General features: G+C 34.5%; 2 protein-coding genes across 3 annotated transcripts in view; both read right to left on the minus strand.

The window, feature by feature from the left end:
- Positions 1-18,495, minus strand: part of LOC128998209 (Krueppel-like factor 8) — a 56,871-nt gene extending 38,376 nt beyond the window's left edge. For both annotated transcript variants that reach the window (XM_054424233.1, XM_054424232.1), the window contains exon 1: positions 18,254-18,495. The gene's annotated coding sequence lies outside the window, so the exon portion shown is untranslated. The remainder of the gene's footprint in view (positions 1-18,253) is intronic.
- Positions 18,496-22,100: 3,605 nt separating this feature from the next.
- The window catches only part of LOC128998582 (coiled-coil domain-containing protein 86), a 52,041-nt gene continuing 46,766 nt past the window's right edge, over positions 22,101-27,375 (minus strand). Inside the window, exon 3 of the mRNA XM_054424783.1 lies at positions 22,101-22,194. Coding sequence (XP_054280758.1) covers positions 22,105-22,194 — 90 coding nt within the window. The 3' untranslated portion in view covers positions 22,101-22,104. The remainder of the gene's footprint in view (positions 22,195-27,375) is intronic.

Raw genomic sequence — 27,375 nt, forward strand, 5'->3', positions numbered from 1 at the left:
GTTTCTACTAAGGTTAGGGAGTTGAATTTTTTCCAGAATATTTTTATATCCTACTTCTTAAACTGTGTAAAGTTTAAAAAAGTTCGATGCATGAATGGGCACGTAATATAAAATCAAACGTTTAAACCCCTTCGTGGGACACCCCGTATGTTACAGCACAGAATAAAAGTAGACTTCATCTACTGTACTCATAATTCTGTGGTTATAGTTTGAATTCCTTTCAAAGCTTCAACAGGTTAAAGGATGTCTCTTTTTCAGATCAGAATTACAGCCATCAATAACAGGTCAAAAGAATATATTTTTTTCGTAAGACATTAGAGTCGTATTGTCGTAATCTAAGAAGTTTTATAACAACAGGTGGTGCACTGGGCCAGGAGAGCACAGTTTAGTCCTCGATACCCAATTTATACATTGATAAAGTGAATGATGGTTCGTTCAAAACACTCCACGAAAGACCGGTAAGTTTGTCATGCCTTACATCAATGAATCGCAAAACACTGTGTGTGTTTATATACGCGTTTATCCTAATAGTTCTTAAGAATAAGAGGTGGCTCAGGAATCAGATTTGAAAGTTGCTATTGGTCTAATTTATTTTTATATTTATTAAAGGTGATTGCATAATCTAAAAGTACAGAAATGGTTAAATCGTACTGTACGGTATGTAAAGCTTTTATGAAAAAATACAATATTTTATATCGCTGCATGTTTATTCCGTAACTAAAACAGTTAGGTTTATTCGTTGAAACATCTGTGAGAATTTGTTTCCATTAAAATATACCATAGGTTTTCCTTGCAAAATACGTTTTCTGACCAATAAATCCATGAGTGCGATGTTTTGAGTAAAGTTAAGTCGGTGATTTTAGTGCACTGGGTATTTAGGATAATAAAGCTCCATCTCATGAAAAAATAACATCATCTTTGGAGTAAGCAATTTGTAAACACTCGGTAGATAAGTGTTTTGGAAGAGAAGGTCCTGTAGACTTTCCACTTCTACTTGACTCAGTGTGACTTTTCCTTCTCATGTTGGTTCAAAAATATAGTTTGCTCAGAAAACTTCGAAATAACTAATGGGTCAACTGAAAGAATAATTCTGATCTGCAGTCAGTACTGTACTGTTCCAATTCAACATTTGGTCAACTTGTGGACTAAACTAGACGATTGAAAGGATGGATGTAGAACATAAGAGGCGTTTTTTTTATCCATAACAGTTTTCAAGAAAACAATACTACAGGACCCAAAAGACTATATGAAAAGAAAACATGAGAAGGCCATAGAATATCTCGTTTAGACCTAACCAACTGGTAACTGGACTAACTATTGTACCTTCTACAACACTCTTACTTGACGAAATCCACGCCTCAGTGAAATTGGGAATTGAAAAAAGTTAATGTGTTCATTAGATGTAATGCAAGTCTTTAGTTACCCAAGCTATTGAGTTGCAATATGTATATGGTTGTTAGGCTATTGCAATTACAATTGTATAGTAAATTAATTTGTATGCTTATTTTACCAAGTTATTGTTAGATTTTTTTAAGTGTATTAAGTGAAGTGTGAGGAACTTTTATTTCAATTAAGCAGCCAGTTAAGGACTCTATCACGCACAGGTCATTGTGACCCATATGATATTTTTATTTTTATATGTCTTGCTGCAAATAATTTGTTATAAATAAAGAATTTTTTCTCTCTCTCTCTCCCTCTCTCTCAAAAGTTTGTAGCATTGGTGTTACTTAGCAAATATAACATAAAATTTCAAAATATTTTACAACCTATGTTTTGTGCTAACTGTTTTCACTCAAAACTTTTTCATCCTTCATAACATCTTTTCTAAAATCACCATCTCGAACTTCAAAATCTTATTTCCTCTTGGTACGGAATAACGTAGATTAGATAGAATTTTATAGTTCGTATGCCATGGAAAATATGTATCCTAAAAGTGCAAAGTTCATAAATACATCTTAAAATATGTAACCGATCCTCATATGCAAATTTGAATCCAAAATCCTAGCATGCAGTTAGTAAGTAAATCCCAAAAAGACATTTTCATTTGCAGACGGTTAGACAGGAGGGTCTGTTAGGCAGAGGCCTCTCCTCTCACTTTCCCACGGCCGCCGCACCAGTTGATGACATGCAGTTGCGCCACGCCACGCGCCCTTCCCTTCTACTCACTTCATACTGCATACGGATACTTCACTCTACTCACTTCATACTTCATACTGACTGATACTTCACTCTTCTCACTTTATACTTTATAATTCATAATATACTCACTACATTCTTCATACTCATACTTCACTCTACATACTGCATACGGATACTTCACTCTACTCACTTCATACTTCATACTGATACTTCACTCTTCTCACTTTATACTTTATAATTCATACTGATACTTCACTCTACTCACTACATTCTTCATACTGATACTTCACTTTACACACTTCATACTGATACTTCACTTAACACACTGCGTACTGATACTTCACTCTTCTCACTTTATACTTTATAATTCATACTGATACTTCACTATACTCACTACATTCGTCATACTGATACTTCACTCTACTCACTACATTCTTCATACTCATACTTCACTCTACATACTGCATACGGATACTTCACTCTACTCACTTCATACTTCATACTGATACTTCACTCTTCTCACTTTATACTTTATAATTCATACTGATACTTCACTCTACTCACTACATTCTTCATACTGATACTTCACTTTACACACTTCATACTGATACTTCACTTAACACACTGCGTACTGATACTTCACTCTTCTCACTTTATACTTTATAATTCATACTGATACTTCACTATACTCACTACATTCGTCATACTGATACTTCACTCTACTCACTACATTCTTCATACTGATACTTCACTTTACACACTTCATACTGATACTTCACTTAACACACTGCGTACTGATACTTCACTCTTCTCACTTCATACTTCATACTGATACTTCACTCTACACACTTCATGCAGATACTTCACTCTACTCACTTTATACTTCAAACTGATACTTCACTCTACTCACTACATACTTCATACTGATACTTTACTCTACTCACTTCATTCTTAATACTGATACTTCACTCTACTCACTTCATTCTTCATACTAATACTTCACTCTACTCACTTAATACTTCATACTTACACTTCTATTCTACTCACTTTATACTGATACTTCACTCTACTCATTTCATACTTATACTTCCCTTCTACTCACTTCATACTCATACTTTCTTTCTACTCACTTTATACTTTATACTGACACTTCAATCTACTCACGTCATACTGATACTTCACTCTACACACTTCATACTGATACTTCACTCTACTCACTTCATACTTATACTTCCCTTCTACTCACTTCATACTCATACTTTCCTTCTACTCACTTCATACTTCATACTGACACTTCACTCTACTCACTTCATACTTCATACAGATACTTCACTCTACTCACTTATTATTAACATCTTGTACAATACTATATTATACTCTACACACTTAATACACTGAGTTTTTTTAACAAAACCCATATTACAGAACCGTAAGACATATTAACGAGAAAACTAGGTTGGTATTCCCATTCTCTGTACTTTAATGCCAATAAGCTGATATGCATTGTTGCATAGTTATTATTGAGTTTTATGGTTTTAGTGTCGTTGGAATTTTATTGAGAATAAGACTCAGCATTGCGTTTTCGCAAGCACAAAGAGTATGTATTGTACAATAAAAATAAATAATTAGTTGCAAATACAGTAACGGTTCAAAATTAAGTTCCCAAGTATGATTTCAGTACCTAAAAAATCAATTACAGTATTCATAGAACATTCTTCATTCGGGCTTCGAAAAACACCACAGTGTTTTACATTCTCAACAATACTATACCTCATCTATACAACAACGCATATAAGCTGATCGGCAATGAAGTAAAGAAAACAGGGATACCAACATATGAACTGGGGTTGTCGTAATAAAGTATCACGGTAGTTGTAATTATTTGGATTGCGTAAAAAAGTACAGTTTTTATATATACTTCGAAGCACACTTAGACCAAACTCACTTGTGATTAACAGTCTACAGTATATGATCCAAATATACTGGATCATATAGATAGTTATTGTACTATACACTTCTAAACATTCAGGACACATAAGGTTGTAATCTTTGTACGTTTTATTGGAACTTGTGCGAATGTATCTTAAAATTAATATTTTGTTCGCATACAGAGAAGAACATAACTTCTATAAACGTCTATATCTAGTGTTGGTTGAAAACAAACTTTTTAAATTAGTAGTTTGTGATGTTTTTATCCAGCCAAAACCAGGGGCTAAATAGTAATTTATAGAAATATAATAGATACGTGGGAGAGCGAACTTGTCTAGGGTTAGAGCTCGGGGCTTCGGAACCTGAGGTTCCGGGTTCAAATCCCGTCAATCACCAATGGATTTTATCTATCTGATAATGCCGCAATCCTCTAGGACTAACCTGAAGTAATTCGTAAAACAGTTCCAGGCTAGAACCTAGCGTCCTATGATGAAGGTGGGGCATAAAAAAAACAAATACTGTAGTAAAATTGGCAAGATAGTAAATATATATCAGATGTATGTAGATCTATAATGTTACAAAGATTGTCCATATACCAACTAACGCGTAGAATGTTTATCAAGAAGTTATTTATGCTACTGTAAAACACGTTCTTGTATCACAACTGGCAACTTCTTGTATCACAATTACATCTATGATTTTAAATGTGTTTATGCAGTCAAAAGTGTCCCACGGAGGTCTTTTAGCCAGAAAATGTTTTTGTAATAATAACATTAAAATAGGAAAGTGAAGCACTGATCGAACGCCTAAGGTAATTCGATTTCCAAAAGACAGACATACATTTGGAAACGAGCTACAAGACTTTTGAATTTTGCGTGGAAGATGCTCGATGAATAGTCGTTTTGGTTCCTCCACGCTGCAAACCCCTCAAGGACAACTGTTCATGTTTATAATAAATCTCTTGAAGTAACAGCATACAGCTATGGAACTCTGTAGGAACATTCAGACAAAACAAGCCATGTCAAATCCATAGAAAACCGACGCCGATGATGTTGGTACTGAAACAATACGAACCGTTGGACTGGGTGCAGCAGAATAGTAGAACAAGTACGATGCTGAAAGTAGGGAAAGGAAAGAATTGTATGTTATTTTATTACTGTATTTGTTTACAAACCTAGTTGTTTTACTTTCGTTTGTGATTTGTTATTATGAATTTAGAGGTTGGGTGTAAGAAAGGGCTATTAAAATTAATCCCAAATAAACGAAAATTTTAATCTATATTATTAATTCTGTTAGCGTTTTTTTAAATCAAAATTGTGAGAGAGTGACAGCTCGCAGGATAACGGGAGAGGGCTCAAATTTAAGGTGTTGGTTCCAGGGGTCGGGGAAAATAGCAGATTGTGTACAATACAGGAAAATGAGAAGCCTCCATTTAATTTATCTCCATATTTAATTTAAAGGGTCCAAGATCGAGAAATTCTCATCAGAAGGAATGTTAAAAGCAGCGGGACCTTCGTCCTGAGGTGGCCGAGGTGGGTACGGTTGTACCGGTCTCTTTTACAACGACCTGTTTAAAATCCATGACAACCTATTGGATGACTCTTTATTTGGTTATTAGTGATAACCGTTTACATACAATTTTATTGTATCACTTTAATAATATAATTGGAAATAGGCCTGTGGGGCAGAGCCCTATGAGAGATCGTTCATACCCATATTTTTCGGCAAATCTACACACTCTGAGTTTCATTTTGATTGGTCATATGCTTTGACTCTTAATTGGTTAATGGTTTCAACCATTTACATATAATTTGATTGTATCTTTTAAATAATATAACAGATTGGAAATCGGCCTGTGTGGCAGAGCCCTAAGAGAATACGTTCATCATACCAATACTTTTTGGTAAATTTACTTACTTTGAGCTTAATTTTAATGTGCATATTCCTATATTTTTATTTGGTTTATGGCCTTAACCATTCACATAAACATTTGATTTTATAACTTGAATAATATAATAGATTATTAAAAAAATTGAAATAAGTGAATCACTACTGAAATGTGTTATTTGTGATCAATGTATATAAAATAGTGGACAGTGAGAGTTGTATTAAAGTTTGTGCAAAAGGTTTGGCAGGTTTGGTAAAAGCAAGTGAAGAAAGGAAAGATTGGAAAAACATTATTTTTGCTGGGCTATTTCAGTATATGTCCATACATACTGCCTTAAAACATATATCATCAGACCATCTATTGCTGCAGCCAAAACCAAAGACAGTACACTTCCTTATAAAGATACCTCGAGCACAACCTTGCGATCATAACAGGTACAATTTGATTTCCAAACGAAGTGCTTATATTGTTGTAAGGTTATTAGTAAGTCATACTTTGAGGATGAAAAAATAAGCCTTTGAAGAAGAGGCGCAAAGTTTATATGGTACGGAACTTGGATATGAAAGATAAAGTGCAAGAAACAGCTAAGGATAGAATGATAATTGGGGAACGGAAGTAAATCTACGTATCAAATGTGTCAGATTTAATCATCAGGATTGCTATTCGTCCTTTTTTGCTGCTCGGATATCAAAATCACGAAAAAGAGGGTGACCTGAGTGAGACTACATTAGTGATGCTGTTGAAGAAATGATTAAACTTATTGAAATGGACGATGATTGTCAGTTTGCTATGGAAGAGTTGATGAAGGATATCACTGGACCAACTGTTGATAAGCGTACGATAAAAAGTAAACTGAAAAAAAATACGGTGAATCGATTACTATAACTAAAACACTACTAAAACACTATAAACACCGCCGGGGGTTGGAGGGCAGGTACTGGGCCGCCGCCATGCCGCCGCTGGTGAGAGTGTGTGTGTGTGTGTGAGTGAGGGTCGCCTAATCCGCTGGAGTCCTTCGAGCTTCTGCCAGACTATAATAGGCCTAAGCACCCACTACCACCATCCGTCCCATGAATGACTAAATAAATACCAGATATTTCCTTGAAACTTGTTGCATATCTTACAAACTTCTATATACAAAATTTATTTGAAAAGTATTGAATTACAATCAAAATTATGCTGACTAGTTCTATAATACTAATTTTTATTTGAACTGCTCCAATATTAGTTATTATTGGTTTACAAAACGTTAACACTAAATATATAAAATTATTAAAAGAAAGGTTGAAACCCCCTCTATTTAAATTGTTTGGAACCACAAATAGAATCATAGGGTAAATTATGATTTATTAAAGGGATACCCTAAAAGTGTGCCATGATTATAAGCTGTAACCTATAACAGAAAGTTTCTTTATGTACTCTTCAATAGCCCCTATACAGGGTAAAATAATAAACAAATGAAATTATCATTTAAATGACCATATATTTCTAAAACAGACGCAGTTACTAAACAGTAGTAAACAAACTTTTTGTAGTAAAATGTGTGTTCTTCGACTTTGCAATTATATATGCTATGTAAAATATTAATACTTTTTGAGATAATTATGAAAAACAAAAAAATTGTATCTAAAAGATTGTACCTAAAAATTAATAAAATTACATAGGTATTTAAGAACACATTTCTCTGAAACATTTGGAGTTACATGAAAACTGTAAATAGAATTTGTGTAGTCAATTTTGTGTACTTTAATTTTGTAATTGCATGTGGTATGTAAAATGTTAATACTTTATGAGAAAATTAAGAAAACCCGGAAAATTGTACCTAAAATCCAAGATGGCGGCGAAAGCTCAAGTCTCACGTTAGGGGACTTTTAGTATGATAGCCAAAAACTATACCATTTTTTTATTTATGAATTTTAAAGCTAATTTGACTGGGCTAATAGTGCGTGAAGTTTGTTAATTAATCTACAAATTTAGTTACAAACATAGTGCTCTGCTTTCACTAAAAAGATAAAAAAAACGATTAACTTACAATTACCAAAGCTGTTTCGTGAAAGATAATTTGATTCTTAGTTTGTTTACAATAATAATTTGTTTCACATTTGAGCTTTTTAGGGACTTATGCCTCTATGCCACCAGTTTAATTTAATTCCACTGCTCTGGTATTTCGCTGCACATAGTGTCTTTGTAACATTCAAATATTATAAAAATATATTTATATACAATTTAGCTAAGCGTACTATGCATGGCTGTCTGTTTTTATGATAAAATAATTAAATAATCGAGTTAAGTTACACATGGAAATAAATACGATTAAAGGGATACAGAAATACAACTATTTCCAAACTTTTCGTAAATTTATCTTATATAATGGACTGAATACTGAATCCGACTTAGTCACCAAAATCTATGTGTTATAAAACTACGTAGTTCAAAATCGGTAACATTTCTTTCTCGTTATAATATTTGATGCTGAATAAAATTATAACATTTACATTCGCTAACCCTACACTATTGTTAAGAAAAGTCTGTAATAATAACCATAAATTAGAGATAAATTTACCAATCTTAAAATCTAATTCAGTAAGTCCATATTTAAGTATTTCAGTAAGTCAGAGACATTTCTAGAAGGCATGTAGTTACAGATTATTTTATTTAGTTAAATTAGACTCTTGGAGAAACTATTATGCGCTGAAGAGCTGGTATAAATTTAAATGAATCCCATTATCGTACGAATCTAAATTAGAGGCATTTCAGATTTGATGAGCTGAATTTATATTAGTAGAAAACTCGTGTTGAGATGGCAGTTTTGTAAAATATTTTATTTTTGTAAAACATTACATGAGTTAAACAATGTCATTATCAGAAGAAACGACTTTGGTCAACAGATGAGGTGCTAAAACCGAACAGGTTCCATCAAAATATTGCAGATTGAAGGAAATAATTGAGACTCTTCCGTCTCTGGACATTTCACCCTCTTATGTTTCATGATCAAAAGATTGAGTGTATCTAATTTATGCAAAGAAATGTATGTAAATGGCTAAAGAAGCCCTGTCAAGTTTCTCATTTCATTTATCAGACATAGTTGTGTAGCCTCCAAAGCTGGTTGTCAATATAGAAATTAGGTTACTCATGTCTGTCTTAAATTAACCGTAGAATTATTGCTATTTTAGAATATTAAACTTCCGTTTTAGCAAAATTTCCCTATAGGGAAGTAGCTATACGTAGGTGGCATGGTATGACCTAGGCCCGGGACCGATTTACTTTTTTCATGTTGATGTCCCCAGAGGCCAAAAACACCAATCGTTCAAATTTGTATATATTACTACCCCAAAATTGTGTATATATCAATTTTTTTTATATGAGTAATTTTTGTCCGATTTTGATGAAATTTGGTTTAAAGGTGTAAGGCGAGATAAACTTGAATGAGTTCGCGAACCAGCATGATCGGACCATGGGAACATGGGTTTACGGGGGGTTTTATGGGGGAAATTGGTTTTTCTAATTTTTAACCCTCAAAACACAAAATTTCCCAATTTCTCTCTAGACCTTTTTAAAGAGCTTAAAAACAAATAATTAAGTATATCAAAGTGTTTTTGTAAGGATATTGGTAACGGAGAAAATTCAAAAAAATGTAAATTTAAAATTACCATGTTATTCGTTTGGAGAATATTTTAAAATGTTGTAGTTTGCTTGTTTATGGATATATTTTGATCAAAATTTGATTTATTTATTTCATACTAAGCTATTATTATTTTAATAAAAAAACACACTTTACTAGTTTCCTTGTAGCAGCTAACCTAGTTACTCGTTAAACATAAATGTTAATTTAATAGATTAATTGAAAATCAATCCAGGCAAATGAAAATTCGCTTAGTCGGCAGGTTTGCTGCAGTAGGAGTATTTTAAATTAGACCTGACAGTCATCTATTCATTTAATATGATACATAATTAAATAATCATTCTTCCCGTTTTTTATATGGCCACATTGACTGTAAGTATTGTCACCATTCCTGTACGTGTTTTTTATATACTACAAATAAGAAAATTACGTTATGTAGACAACATATGTGGGAAGGTACTGAGTAGCAGATGATCCACATAAAGTTTACGGAAATGTTTTTTTTGTGGTTCTTTGGTTATCAATACTGTATTCTCATTTTAGCCTGATAAAACTATATTTATGTGAACTCTTGATCGCCATTTAAAAATGTAACAATAAAAGTAAGGAACACGTAGTAAGGTTTCTCGTCAAATATAGATGAAACAATAAACAGAAAATTTCTGAAACGTTCTCTAGAATTACCGTGCAATAAACATGTTTAATTTTCTTGCTTCCATATACAGGTGGGTTTTTAAGCGCAACCCAAATTTTAAGTACTGTGAGACACATTTTTATTGACAAAACAACCTTATATTTAGGTACCAGTGTTTTCTTTACTTTATTGCCTGATCAGCTGATATATGCGTTGTTGCATAGTTATCTATGACGTTTAGTGTTGTTGGGGATTAATTTTTAGTGTTGTTGGGGATTAATTGTAATAAGACACAGCTTTGCGTTTCCCTAATTTACGAGAGCTAGAATAATACGTTGAAAGTAAATTATAGGTTTTATGCCAAGAAATGTTTGAAATTAAGTTTCTAGGTGTGATTCCAGTACCTAATAAATCAACTACTATTGGCGTATACAATCTTAAGGAAACAGAATCCGAATTTAAGGAAACCTTAAATCTCTAGATTTAAGTGAAAATCAAATCAGTCATATGGAAATTCGCTAATTCAGCAGGTTTGCTGCGACGGGGGTATTTTTTGTTTACTACGGATTCGGTTTCCTTAATTTCAAACCTTTCTTGTCATAAAACCAATAATATACTTTCAACGTATTATTCTAACTCTCCTAGATTGGGGAAACGTCATACTGTGTCTTATCATAGACAACAATAATTAAATCTAGACCGTCAGTTGTGCTGCGGTTACCATAGGTTCTAGCGCACACCGCTGGGAGCGACATGTAGTTTGGCTTACACGCTACGTAACTACACGGTGCTCCTAGAGGTGTGCGCCAGAATCTATGGTAACCACTGCACGGCTGACAGTCTATATTTAATTATTTTTGTTTATTGTCTTATTTACAATAAATTCCCAATAAAACTAAACACAGATAACTATGCAACAACGCATATCAGCTGATCAGCAACGAAGTAAGACAACAGTGATGCCAAAATATAAGGTTGTTTTGCCATTAAAATATGTCTCACAGTACTTTTAATTTGGGTTCGCGTTAAAAAAACACCCTGAACAATCACAAGCAATTCTTAGGTGATTATATCGTTAGTTATTCAAAGCTTTCTATACTCTTTTACGACGGGAATATCTGCAAATATTCTTTTATCATGTATAACTAAATCTCAAACACATGACCCTCGTTTAAAATTGCGATTTAACATTGTCTTTTCGCTGTCTTGATAAGAAGAGCATTAACAAGCTGCTCTAAGACATTTAGGCTAGGTGCATACGAGCGATTATTTTGAGGCGACTATTTCATCGGCCGATCTGTGCATCATGTATTGGAAGCGCGCACACAGGCGATCGAGAATTGCGCCGATTTTAAAATCTGGGTTTTGCCACAGATTCGTAGGCGAGGCGATTGTCGCCCGAAAATCTGTAACGTACAGATTGTTATCAGTCCGCGCACACGGTCGACTAAAAACTCGGCCAGTCGCTTGATGTTCTCCACAGGAGTCTGTGAACTTCAGTGGGAGTTGTGTTGTTTTCTTTGCTAAAAAAGGCCACAGCTGTTATAATAAAAACTGGAACTTTCAACAGACATTCTATAGTAATTAAAGAGCTTTTTACTGTCATCACGCAAAGTGTATAGTTTATAAAACTGTCGATTTAAAAGTCTCTGACATACTATCGGATGGACCCAATATTTAAGTTGTCTTCTTTTTTCTTTGGTCAAATTAGAAGAGCACAAACACAGGTTAATTCAACAAAGTCCATTTTAGGATAGCTTAAACGCACTCAAAAAATCCATTTCTCGACTAAAAAATCGCCACGTGTGCGCCTAGACTTAAATCAAGGGTGATTTATGTCTAGGCGCACACGTGGCGATTTTTTAGTCGAGAAATGGATTTTTTGAGTGCGTTTAAGCTATCCTAAAATGGACTTTGTTGAATTAACCTGTGTTTGTGCTCTTCTAATTGGATCAAAGAAATAAAGAAGACAACTTAAATATTGGGTTCATCCGATATAAGTCAGATACTTTTAAATCGACAGTTTCATAAGCTATTAGTCCAGGAGCTGAGGGGGGTTGAGCATGCATGAAAGTAGTACGCAATGTTATTGCTGATTATTGTAATATGGACTGTGGTTATCAAAATTACGTATGTCGCCTATTTCAAAAGTGGTCGATAAGGTGTGGGGAGGGGGCAAACATGGCGGTTTGCGCTATGCGTTAAAACGCTGATAGTTCGAAAACTGTAAAAGATAGAACATCGGTTAAAACGTCGTTGTAATCCTAAAAATGTGGACAACAATAATGGTCATTGGGTCCGAGGTCGTATCTCTATAAATAAACAAGTTATTGTATAAAATATGTAAAAATGGACTTTTCGTGTAGATTTTTTACCGAAAGTAGAATTAATTTGTGAGTGTCGCAAAGAAGTAATATCAAATATCTTTGCTGATAGTTGTAATATGGACTGTGGTGATACAAAATACGCATGTCGCTTACTTTTCAGGTGGTCGAGAACTTGGGGGGAGGGGGGCAAAGATGGCGGAACGCGCTATACATCGAAATGACTGTAGCTCGAGAACGGTACGAGATAGGACATCGGTTAAAACGTAGTTTTAATCCAAAAAATATTACCAATAGAAAAGGTCATTGGGTAAAAAGTCGTATCTTAACTAATAAAAAAGTTATAACAATAATAAGTTTAACAAAATCTACATCGTACAGCTATTTTTTTCGAAAATCGTATGGATTGTTGATAAATAATAGTGTAATTACTTAATTACTTGGCTAAATATTAACTAGATGCATTTTCTTATAAGAAAAAAATATATTATTACGAATACATATGGTTTAAAATGTAAAACACGGCCTCCAAACGCCTTGGGGTTCGTCCGTTAGGTTGCGTTATAATTGCTGCTGTTTTTAAAATAATGATTGCTTGTATTTTGTATTTCATTATACACTGAGTATATAAATGAAATAATGATAAATAAATAATCAAACAAATAAGATAATAATTAAATATGAAATATAATATATAGTAGTTTAATTCCATTGTAAATATAAACACCATAAACTTTAAATTCCTTGACCGCTCTCATGCATTAATTATATATAGATGTATATACATTTGTATCAAAGAAAATATTTACAATTTTTTATTTGTATTACAGGTGCTAAGAGAAATTAAAAAGGTACCTAGTTAAATTCAACAAATAATATGAACAACCAGTGTAATTGTTATGGATAGAATGAAGAGATTTGCCGTATTTTTTATTATAAGGTATTTACTTTTGTAGTAATGTTTTTTATTTCATATAACTGTATTAAATAAGAATCTGTTACATAATCATATTGTAATAACCTACAACATTATAATAATTAAAATTGGATTTGTAGTGGTAGTCTGTATGGAATGGTCGCAACTATTCATTTGATTGCGGCGAAACCCCAAGTATTATATGTAGTTTGGAGGCCGTGTTTTACATTTTAAACCATATTTATTCGTAATAATATATTTTTTTCTTATAAGAAAATGCATCTAGTTAATATTTAGCCGAGTAATTAAGTAATTACACTATTATTTATCAACAATCCATACGATTTTCGAAAAAAATAGCTGTACGATGTAGATTTTGTTAAACTTATTATTGTTATAACTTTTTTATTAGTTAAGATACGACTTTTTACCCAATGACCTTTTCTATTGGTAATATTTTTTGGATTAAAACTACGTTTTAACCGATGTCCTATCTCGTACCGTTCTCGAGCTACAGTCATTTCGATGTATAGCGCGTTCCGCCATCTTTGCCCCCCTCCCCCAAGTTCTCGACCACCTGAAAAGTAGGCGACATTCGTATTTTGTATCACCACAGTCCATATTACAACTATCAGCAAAGATATTTGATATTACTTCTTTGCGACACTCACAAATTAATTCTACTTTCGGTAAAAAATCTACACGAAAAGTCCATTTTTACATATTTTATACAATAACTTGTTTATTTATAGAGATACGACCTCGGACTCAATGACCATTATTGTTGTCCACATGTTTAGGATTACAACGACGTTTTAACCGATGTTCTATCTTTTACTGTTTTCGAACTATCAGCGTTTTAACGCATAGCGCAAACCGCCATGTTTGCCCCCTCCCCCCCACCTTATCGACCACTTTTGAAATAGGCGACATACGTAATTTTGATCACCACAGTCCATATTACAATAATCAGCAATAACATTGCGTACTACTTTCATGCATGCTCAACCCCCCTCAGCTCCTGGACTATATACACTTTACGTGATGACAGTAAACAGTTCTTTAATTACTATAGAATGTCTGTTGAAAGTTTCAGTTTTTATTATAACCGGCTGTGGCCTTTTTTAGCAATGAAAACAACACAACTCACACTGAAGTTCACTGACTCCTGTGGAGAACATCAAGCGACTGGCCGAGTTTTTAGACGACCGTGTGCGCGGACTGATAACAATCTGTACGTTAGAGATTTTCGGGCGACAATCGCCTCGCCTACGAATCTGTGGCAAAACCCAGATTTTAAAATCGGCGCAATTCTCGATCGCCTGTGTGCGCGCTTCCATTCAAATACATGATGCACAGATCGGCCGATGAAATAGTTGCCTCAAAATAATCGCTCGTGTGCGCCTAGCCTTTTACACCAAAAACCCCGATGAAGAGTTCACCTTGGTGACAAATCTCCTTTCCTTGGCATCTCTCGGAGTTGTCCACACAAGTTTGTAGACTTGGGTGATTGTATAGGTACTTACAACTTTTTCATTCAGTGAGGATTTTACAAATCGATAAAAACAGCTTCAGTCAATTGTATAAGCATTATTTGAGTCATCATGTTAGAAGGCCAATGACCAGTCCTTGAAAAACGTCCAGTCACAAACAAATACCCACTTAAAATGCACTCAAGTAAGCATGAAGAACAATATTGAGTTTTTATGAGCTTGATATAACGTAAGTCACAATTGATTATTTATCAAATAGTCACATATGTCTGCATAAGTCACGTGCTCTCACTGAAAATTCACGTCAAATATTTCATTATTGGTCCTGTGTTTCTCTGTACATACAGTACTTTATTTTCAAAAACAATTCGTCTCGAACAGATAACAACAAATATAATATCAAAGAAATAAATAGCAATAATAGCGCCGATTCGAAATAAAAATTAACCATTATCTAATACCTAAGTAATCAGATGAAAATTTTCAGATTTTTGACCTAATATACAATAAAATCATAAGTTTTGGGACCAGTGAGTGGTTCAGCTTTGGCCCAAAGTGCGAGCATATTCTCCTTCCAAACTCAAACCTTACTCTGGAAAAGTAAAGCAAGAGACTTTTATGGCGTGTTTTCCGTTCAGACACCTCTTTCGGAAGGAGAGCATCTCAAGTACTGTGGTACTCCTGTAATACGAGAGCCTTGTATGACATGTAGGGCGTCATGATCCTGCAAACAGTGTCTACTGCTGTCATCCCTGCTAGCTCTAAATGAAGTGACATGGTCAAATCATTTTTAGACCGAAAACTAAACGAATTACAGATTTCAGCCATTTTGTATTCTGCACAATCTCTAGAGATAGTGCTACAATTAGCAGAGGGACAGTGGGTAAACTCAGTCAGGACTAGGGACTGATTCTGATAGCAGACTTTTGAACCTGTGCACTGTGCAGAACTCTCACTTCCAGAATCATGTATGACATGGTCAGAGAAGGTGAGTAAAACCCCCCTGTTACAACACTCACTTCTATTTCACTAAGTCACGTGGCGCTTGCCAGTTTTGTGTTTTAGCCCTTTGCTTCTGACCACCTGAGGATATTTTAAGTCATAACTGATGATTTTGATTGAAATTCCCTTCGGTGATGTAGGACAAGTGTAGCTGTGAGTCATCACAACAAATTAACTGTGCAGCACAATGTTGTACACAGCTTGGAATGTCCGCAGTGAACAAACTCAACAAATCCGGCCCAAGGCAGCTGCCTCGTCGAATTCCTCGAGCGAGTTGATGTTTCTTCCACTCTAACTTCTTCCTTCTTCTTCCACTAACTGCGTAACCTACAGACCGGAGTCTAAATTCTCGTTGAAGCCATAATATTTGATTTTCCAAGAACATAGGTCTATCATGGTTTGTTGAATCAAAGGTCTTGGAATATTCCAGTTTTACGAGAAAACTATATTCACCATTGTGTTGGGTATCAATTATTTATTTGAATATTAATAAGCTTGGTAGGGCTGTATACGTGTTGTGGTTAGGCCTAAATCCTGACTGTAATTTAGTAGAAGTTGTATAGCTACATTTTGCACGTAGCTACTTATTAGTAGGAGAAAAGTTATCTTTTCTAATATACTTGACATGGCTGGTAATATTGAGATTGGCCAGGTCTTCTACTTTTTACCATTGTAATTTTGGGCAATAGCTGGATGGGCCCGGACGTGTATTTTGAACGACATTGGAAATGTACCATTAACCATTCGTTGCCTTGTGATAAAATTTACCAGATGAGTAATTGGTGTAGTTGCATAAGGATGACAGATTTTATAATTTCGATTGAAATGCCATCATGGCCCTTTGATTTCGTGTTGATCAAGTTCATTGCGTCCATAACCTCTTCTTCACTGACATTCAAAAGATTAGAATAGTACTGTATTGCGAATACGTAAAGTGCATCAATTGAAGATGTATTAGTTTTGGATGATGTCGTATTTTGTTTTGCAGAATTCCTTGTTTTATGTAGAATTGTAGTTTTGATGAATTGTATTTGATCGTGTGTTTTTGTAGTTATAATCGGATGTGGTAATCTTTACATTGGGACTTAAATGAACATTCAAGTTCATTAAACATTCAAGTTAACAAAACTGTTTTTTCCCTTTTAAGTAAACAGTGTGTAACATGTTCTCATGTAGTTTGAGGGTAGACGAAACAATTTCTACAAGCATATATCCAAACAAATGACAGCAAATGTGTGGGTTCGATCCTTGGAATGACTGCAGGTTGTGTTATGATGTGAAACTGGACCAAATTTAAATCAGAGTTAAACCATCTCACTCTGTCTATACTCGTGGTGCATATATGCTTATTTAGATTAAAATAAGTTTAGTTGTGTTCCTAATAAATCATGTAGTTATAGATTTTTATATTTTGAATGTGCATGATTTCCCAATTATTGCATGTCTAACGAAAATCCGTACTAGAAAAGTGGAGAATAGCTGTCTTCTCTAGTATATTTGACATGGCACTGTATATTTACAGATAATGCCTTTGTTATACAACACAATCACAAAACAAAATAACAAATCATAAAACCATAATAATACATCCATCTAGCGTTAGGTCGAAATGTATACTCGAAAACTAGGAATTGATTGTTCGAGCAAGGAATAAAATTGGCATCAATATTTTAATTAGGATTGGTTTGAATTATACATATAATCAGTTTTTTATTAGACACAATCGACTTTGATTGTCAATCTACAGAAATTGTACATTAATGAAGCCCGATATATTTGTATATAGTTGGAGTATAATGCGCTGTTAAGTCTTGTGTCAGTGAACCTAGTAATTACGTGAGTTAGAATGACATTTTTTGCGCTTTCTGTACTCAGCTTTACACACATTATCAATTAAAATTTGGGATTAATTGTTTATACAAATCAGTTAATAAGAAATTAACAAACACATTCAAAAGTCACTGTAAATCATAATAGTGTGTAAAATAAATAATAGAAACACGACAGATGACAGCACACAGAGAATCGCATTCGTGTTCACAATGTTTTTCTTATAATAGGCCTAAAATAAGTCTGCAGGCTAATAATAATTATATGATGCTAGTGAATCATAATTAAATTAATTTTACAAGTCGCTTGTTCAAATCTGAGCAGAAAGCCCAAATTAATTCGGTAAAAGACTTCCTTATCATTTTTCAATCGCAACCCTTGGAGGAAAAAGCTGAATATAAGGAGGAACTTAACCTAGTTCAAAAAATGTATCAAAGAATAAAACGATAAAATAGAAATCTGTTAGAAGTTCTTACCAGTATCGCAGAATTGGTTAATCCTTTGTTTTGGAAGTGCAGAAAACTTCAAAAATCGTAAAACTAATCATTGCCAATAATAATGTTACGAGTGCTTCGTGAAAAAGCGTGCCAGTTTCATTTTACGTTTTTCCCGAAGACAACTGCTAATGAATTTTGAAAATGTAACAATACTCGTATATTAGTGCGCCGGAAGACGCGCACACGGTCGGCGGACAGCGGTAACTAGAGGACGAGTAGCGAGCGACTACACACAGAGTGAGTACACAGACTAGCTAGCGATCAGCTGATGCCCCCTCCCCGCACCACACCTGTACCTCCCGGATCTGGAACCGGTACCGTGGTCGGTGGCATCACCGCACGTCGGGATCATCTTTACCCGGAACCGTACGCGTCTCGTCGGCCTCGCCCCACGCCCATCCAACCACCTGGGGCCTCTACTCTCCTCTCCTCCTCTCACAACTCTACACTACTACACACACTCACACTGCATTCTACAGCCCGTAATGAAACCGGCGGCGCGGCCCCGCGTATGTATACTACTCTACAGTGTGTGCGATCTGACAATTCACACGATTGACGATGCAAATATTCTACTAACATGATTTTAAATACCATAACTATTTAGGTGTCGGTGCAAATGAGTTTTAAAATATGATAGGAATGTCACAACATGTGTTGTTATGTGTAATCCAAAGATTTTAAATATTTAAAGCGAGACTGAAGACGTGGAATGGATCAACAAAAAGTGTATTTTATTTTTAGGTGCCCATAAAAGAAATATAACACAATATTTACAACCCACGATATACGACCAAGCTATGCTTTTGTAAAGCTAAAATAAGTATATATAGGTAAAATGCTTTTTAGCGCATAAACACCGAAATAGGAAAAAGAAGGGTACTTCAGTAAAATACGCTCTAGTAAAGTCCGCTGCTAGAAATACGTGACTACGATAGCAATGTTATTCCTCTCACTGTATATCCAATTTGGGGATTCTTATCAGTTAACCTTATGTCATTTGCATCCTGCTCCCAAACATTTTTTAAAAAGGCTATGCAATATTGTTGTTTTTACGTGTGCATGTTCGCTTTAAGCTTTTATGGGGCTTTGTTTACCTATACCAGGGGCATCCCATTTTTCACCTTTATTATTGTTGCTGTTATTTCAGCTTCTTTTGGTACACCTGAACTTATTTCGTTTGTCTGCTTGGTATTGCTCCTCATCTCTTCAACACCTTCATTCTTAATTTCAACACCTTCTTCTGACAGCTCTTGTTCGGCCTCTCTATGAAGTAACCTTTCAAATAATTTGTTCCATCTCTTAATTTGTTCAGCACCTTTAATTGTAGCGAATTTCCCAAATAGGGAATAAGCTATTACTGCAGGTCTCATGGTAAGACCTGGGCCCGGGGCTGATTTACTTTTCGTTTTGATGTCCCTAGATGCCAAAAGCACCATCTGGTCAATTTCATATAAATATATACACAAAATGTATATACCCCCCCCCCATGCCCGATTTCGATTAAATGTACAAATGTGTAAACCCACATTTATTCAAACAAGTTTGCAAACCAGCATGGTCAGGTCAGACTATGAAAATGGGGGTTTTATGGGGTAAAAATTTGATTTCTAATTTATGTTCCATTAAACATAGAATTTTCCAATTTCTCTCTAAGCCATTTAAAATATAAAATTAAAAAATGTGAATTTAATATTCCCAAGTTATTATGCTTATTGAGAATAAAGTAAACTGTTGTCGTTTGCTTATTTAAGGATATATTTTGATCAAACTTTGCAAATTAATTTAGTTCATACTAATCATACTTACTAAGACTTTAACATTTTACTTAAAAACAAATCTATTGTTGCTTTGTTCTGGTGCATCTTGAGCTCCTTTTGTTCTTAACTTTTTAGTTTTTACACATAGTCTTTTGCCTCTTAAAGCTATGCTTTACTTTTCTATGTATTTTGTTATGGGTACGCTTTTCTTTTTCCAACACCCCAATATTTATATACTGTAACAACAGTCATAAATTTATTTTAATCCATTATATTTTATATTTCCATACTCTTCCAGAGTTTCAGAGTTGTTTCTGAGAGGAGCTTCTTACTCTAACTGAACATTCTGTGAGATACTTTTAAACTTATATATGTGATTGTCTCTTCCACAGTCTGTTCCTCTCCTTGCTCTTCCATCCACAACTTTTTGATTGAAATATTATCAATCAGTTCTCTAAATAGTCCACTACAGGGTTAGTCAAGTGGAGTTCATTGCCGGAAACCGCGTCCAAAAAAGTTCATCCGTTACAAAATGGCAGCTGTCCAAAGTTCTTGTGAAATATACCTGCACAGGCCTTAGTATAGGCAAATACTCGTATTAAACATTAGCTTGAGAGCTTAAACTGTATTTTAAAGTCAACTAGCTCATAGACTACTAGTATTCAATCTTCAAAACAAATTTAACTGGGTTTCAGATTTCCCTGCTAATGTTGACTATTACTATGTATCAATCCGCAAGAACTTTGAACTGCCGCCATTTGGTAACGGATAAACCTTTTTTGACGCGGTTTCCGGCAATGAACTCCACTTGACTAGACCTTTAAAATGATGTGCATATCAACCTATGCTTACATTAAAGATTATGTACCTACTCTTCGTGGGCCGTGAAGGTCAAATAATGGCTATGATTGCAAAAAGTAGTTTTCATACATATTAGTTGATGTGCAAGGTTTGAATTTTCTAACGAATTTAGTTAAAAAGATATTGAACCGTTTCCAGACTTTTTTGTCACCCTGTATATATCTAATATACTGTATCATCGACATAGTTTGTAGGATCACCAACCCCAGACAAACCTACACTGCTCCCAATGCAAACTCTCATACAAGTACCTGTAAAGAAGTCCTGAAGAGAGTATAATTTGTTTTCTATTAAGATTGTTTTCAGTTTTGCCTTAAATGTCCTTGCATTGTTTTCTAATCTTAGTTCATCTGGTAGTGCTTTAAGAAATTTGTTCCCATATAGGTGGATTTTTTAATTAGTGTATATAAGTGGAACCATTGACTTTTGGATAATGAAGTAGACATCCCATTGATATATTTATTTAGCTGTCACAAATTTTTGTTAAAAAAGAACATACCTACTATTGAATGAGTCAGTCAAAGAGTATACCGGTACCTAATTCTAAAATTCTATTTACAGCAATACCATATTTTTTGTTGAGATAGTTGATGTGACATAAAACGCTCGAGTCGTCCTATCAGACTTGGTTAAAAAGTGCATGTATTCAACTGCATGTAGACCTATTCATGAAAAAATTTACATCAGCGCGAATTGTCAGTGGTCCAATTCAACTAAGCAGGCCCGCATTTAATATGTGATGGGCTATGGGCCCAAGAGGTAATGGTCGAAGGTAAATAAAATCATAAGCAAAAACACGGCAGTATATTTATTTGCTAACTAATAGATAATATGTTTCTCACCTGTTTTGACAAAAGTAACTGACATTAACCATTTGAGGTTGAATTTTTTTTCATTTTTCGGCGAGTATAGGTTGCCATTTGAGCAGTCGGGAAAATGACACCCAGCAACCTGTACTCACCACTCGACCGCAAAGGGTTAATGAGTAATGATAAAAGTATTTTAAAGTCAAGTTAGTAAAAATTGACTTAAGCAAATTTAGATTATAATTTCATAGCTTATATTTTCAAAGGGTGGTTTCCCTTAGAATTGTTAAATAACAGATATTGTACTTGTATATTATGCTTATGGCATGGATACTCTAAATAAGTTACCTTAGTTTTAATTTGGAAAGGCTGGAAGGAAATAAATTGTATCGACAAAGCTGAATCAATCCACTTTTTTATTTTGAAAAGGTAATGTATCTCTCTTTTCAATCATTCTCAGATGTTTCTTCTTGATCTTTGATGGATTTTTAACCTGCAACAAAATTAAGTACTGTATTTTCAATAAGTAAAAAATAACTAAGAAATAACGTTTTCTAAATACCTATTTAAATATGATTTAGTTCCTGGTATATTGACACTTTAACAATGGTTTTGAATTTGCGTTGAGCTGTTAAAGAGTTGTTCTGTATTCTATAAAGATGAGTGCTTACTACTTGTGCAAAACTGAGGTTGAATAAGAACTCAAAATTAGGCATAGGCTATTTACACTTTAACCATTGTTTTGAATTTGTGTTGAGCTGTTGAAGAGTTTTTCTGTATTCTATAAAGATGAGTGCTTACCACTTGTGCAAAACTAATGTTGAATAAGAACTCAAAATTAGGGGCCTCTCCTTAGAATGCTCAGCAACTGAGGAAACGAATGTCCTAAGCATTGTCAAGTAATACTTTTGTTGATGAAGCTGCTGTTAATAGTTTGGATGCTGCATTTAGAATTAGAGAAATGTGAGGACAAGTTTCTCGATTTATCATCATTATTGGCAGATAATGAGGGTAATTTCAAGGATAATGAATTCCAGTGGCTTATTGCAAGACAGTGGCATCTTTACTACCATATTGAAAGAACTCAGTCTGCTGCTTCTATAGATGTGGGATCTCGAACAACATAAATCAGTACTTCCTGCTGTTGTGCGTAGCCAAAATTGTACTGGGGGATCAACATTGTCCCAGCAGAAAACCCTCCTACAAACAAGCCCTGTTTGAGGTGGCCTGTAAGGTAAAGTGCTCAAGGAACTCGAGCATATCCACAAAGAAGTTTACGAGAAATCGAAAGAAGCTCAACACCAACATGTAGTTCCAGAAATAGAATTGTGGAGAGCAGCGATTAAATGGGGCAAGTACAGATGTGACTCCTAAGATGGGACAGCTGGTCCTCCACCAACTTTGACTCAACAGTTAAGACCACAATCGCTGACTGTGGAAGACAAATTGGAAATGATTTCTTCAGGGATCCTAGAAACAGAAGAAGTCAACAGTTTGTATCATTATCATTCTATAAAGGAAACTCTTCAAACTTTAAGTCAGTTTTCAAATGAGAAGAAACAACTTGATAGGAGTTAGATAAAGCCTTGAACCTATTTGATCATTTTAAAGAATTTTCTTTTTAAAATAAGACGTAGGAATTGGTTAACTAGATTTTGTCCCGTGGCGGAATTCGCTAACTCTGGAAGTCGCTAACCCGGCCGCGCCCACTGCACGGAGCGTTGCCAACCTTGTATGACGAAATAATTGTACACTGCCGTATTTAAAAATGGCAGTGTCAATAAAGATGCAGTAAATGTTATTGTTTGTTGTTATCAATTCCACTTTTAACAGCTACCTTGCCCAAAATAATTAAAAGACAATTTAAAAAAATCATTAAACAGTTATTTTTTTATTTAACTGTACAACGGCCAATTAAAAGTTTATGATTTTGATCTTAAATAAAATGCCAGTATTATAGGAAAATAATAGAATATGAAATATATTGAACATACAGTAGTACTAATTAAACATCTATGAAATTAAGCTAAAATACACTCAAGGTCTCAAACACAGAAAACAAATTGAATCGTAATAAACCAAAACCATTAATTAATACAGTAATTAACTATCATAATTTTCATAAATAATTCATAGATTTAAAATTAAAGGTTCGTCGTTGAATTGTCCATCTTATGTGTAAAAATATGACAAAGGCTAGTATGCATAACAATTTATAGAATATAGCTGTAAATCTAGGCCTAGCTTAAATAAAAAAAATGTAGGCCTACTAGTAAAAGCTAGTTCCCATATTCTAAAATTTGTTGAATTTTTTAGTAATAATGTTACATGTTTTAAAAACAGTTTTTAGATTTTAAACCTAAGCCACACTAGTAAATAATAGGTTCCCATACGTAGGACGGGCCAACAGCTAGTATATATTAAAACATGACAGTGTTATTTATTTCACGATTCTTAATCAACGAATTGACAGATTTTCCTGATTTTAGTGTTGAGTTTCCTTTATATTGCTTTACAATCGAAATAAACTATACCAAGCCATTGCTTGGTTCCCCGTTCCCCGGTACTGAGCTACTCAATAGACAACGGCTTTGTTGTTGGATAAAATCAGCTAATTTTAGCTATGGCCACCACTCATAAAAATGGTAAAGTACTGAAAGACGTTAAATTAATATTAACTAAACAAAATTAAGAGGATGGCCTGTTCTACACTATAATATACGATAACAGAAATTTACAAATTGTATTTATGGACAGACTAATTTTTAATACAATCCATTAATACATTACCACTTAATAATGTATTGATTAATATTCAATTAAATTCAATAGCTCTATCTAAAAATATATTTAACACTAATACAATGTATTTCTGTAATGACGTTTAACTTGTATATTTTATCAGGAAGATAATCCTAAAAATTCTAGGCATAAAGTCTACGGCAATTACTGGAGCTTTTTTTACAATGTCTAATTGTTGGTTGCCTCGAATAGTATATACTATTACAATACTGCTTCAAATTTTTGTTAATACATTAAATGTTTCCAAACAACATAATGTGTGAGAACATTTCAATTCCTTTTCTTGAGTAAAGTATAGATGCAATATTGTAGTACATTGTTAACATTTTAGATTTCCAGTTAAATCATGTGCCTGCTATACAAAAATATTGAAACTATTTTATTTGCTTACTAATAATATGATTTTCAATTATTCCGGTAATAATACAGAAATATTAAGAAATACCCCCGCCGCAGCAAACCTGCAGACTAAGCGAATTTCAACTTGTCTGATTACATTTTTACTAAAATATTTCTATAAATAAGACATAATTATTCCCAATTTAAATAACATTAGATTTAACAAGTGCTTAGGTTTGCTGCTCCGGGGAAGGTAAAAAGTGTTTTTTGACCATATGTCAATAGTATAGGATGGAATAAATAAATTTGCCAAATTTTATCAACATATATCCATAAACAAGTAAACTACAACAGTTTTCATTTTCTCCATAAGAATAAGATGGGAATTTTAAATTACGCTTTTTTTTTATTTTCTCCGTGACCGTTAGGCATACAACAGCACTTCAATATACTAAATTATTTCTTTTTTTAAGCTATACAAAATGGTTGAGAAAGAAATTGCAAGAATTTTTGTTTTTAGGGGGGAAAATGGGAAAAACCCATTTTTACCCCATAAAACCCCCCATAAACCCCTGTTCCCATGGTCCGATTATGCTGGTTCGCGAACTCGTTTGAATAAACGTAGGTTTACACGTTTGTACCAAATTTCATCAAAATCGGATCATTTTTGCTCGAGTTATCGCGCTAACGGACACATATATAAATATATATATATATAAATATATATATATATATATATATATATATGAATTTGAACGGATGGTGTTTTTGGTCTCTGGGACCTCAAAACGAAAAAGTAAATCGGTCCCGGGTCTAGGTCTTACCATGAGACCTACGGTAATAGCTTATTCCCTATATGGGAAATTCGCTAAAACCAAACTATTGTTAACACTCGCACGACAGACATAATAGGCCTTTATAGAATCAAATATAATAACCTATCAAGGAAAAGGATTCAAGGTTACAAGCTAAGCTCAGTATACAAAATACGAACTTAATCATTTTATTTGCAGAAGCTCATAAAATGGTATTAGTGTAATTCGAATAAAAGAAACAAATGATCGACTACGAAAATAGATATTTCATAACCTGTAAAAGATCCTAAATAAATGTACAGTACTATCTTTTTGCATCTCAATAAACTACTATCTAAGTAAGAAGACCATAGATAAAACATACTCCCTTATTAATACATTTCTCATCCTTAAGGTCCATTTCCTATCCTGACTGTTACGACTCTAGCCGCGCGGCTCTAGCCGCACGTCTAGAGCCGTACGGCTGGAGACGCTTGTCTCAATTCCTATGCCGCGACTCCTACGACTCCCACGACTAGTGACTTGTGAAATTGCACTACTGACCGTCATGGAATAAGCACAGTTGGCAGCGAATATATTACTTGGAGAAAGGGAGGAAAAGGAATTATTAATGTGCATGGTAAAAAACAATAAACAACCTAATCCATTGTTCATGGTACGGTGAAAATAGCGGTTTCAGAGTATTCCTATTCAGAGACATCTTCTTCAAGTATTGGGGGTGAACGTATGGGTGGTGACGAACCAGTTCCATTAACTTTGAATCATCTATGAAGGTACTCACCTCAAACTTCGTATGTATAAACTATAAATTCGTTACAACCGCGCGACTGAACTGCTCACGGAGCAGTCCAGTCGTGACGGCTCTAGCCGCGCGGCTCGAGTCGCTTCGGTCGCGCGGCTGTAGACGCTCGATAGGAAACGGTTGCATTTACTTTGCATTAAAGCAATCATTTATTTCAGCCGCGCGGCTCCAGAGACTAGAGTCGTAACAGTCGCAGGATAGGAAATGGACCTTTATAGATCAGTTGAAGACAATTTTATTGTTAGTTCTGTCTGGTGCACTGTCTGTAGAGGTCGGGTTTTGTTTACAATTAGTTTCTTGTTTTCAGTAATTTAAAACCTCGTTTAACAAAATAAAACGTTCTAATCACAACTAATAACACGTCCTCTAGTTATATAACCAAACAGTAGAGAACAAATCATGAAGTAAACAATAAAATAATGGAAACTTAATTTCCTCGACACTAGCGATCAGTGTCACCGGACATGAACTAGACACGAAAAACGAGCTCCAAAATGGATGCATTGCACGACGTCCAAGTGCCACGACGTCCAATAATATTTATTCAGTGCCATGACGTCCAAAACATAATTTTTGAGCTGTTGCACGACGTCCAAGTGCCACGACGTCCAAAAGTACAGTAACTGCCAAAAATATAGTCGTTCTACAAGCTTTGGACGTCGTGGCACTTGGACGTCGTGAAACAGCGCACTATAGAATTGTAAAAAAGTAACATTTGCACGACATCCAAAGTCGCTACCAGTTGCACGACGTCCAAGTGCCACGACGTCCAATAAATATTTGACTGTTGCACGACGTCCAATATAGCTCAGCGCTGTTGCACGACGTCCAAGCTCCTTCATGATGACCGGTTACGATGACCGGCTACTTACCGAACAGTGTTCTCTCGTGTAAAATGCTTATGGAACCTTTATTA

The sequence above is a fragment of the Macrosteles quadrilineatus genome, unplaced genomic scaffold (genome assembly GCF_028750875.1).
Source record: "Macrosteles quadrilineatus isolate MER2022 unplaced genomic scaffold, UCM_ALF_1.0 Scaffold_7__1_contigs__length_78375512, whole genome shotgun sequence".
NCBI lineage: Eukaryota > Metazoa > Arthropoda > Insecta > Hemiptera > Cicadellidae > Macrosteles > Macrosteles quadrilineatus.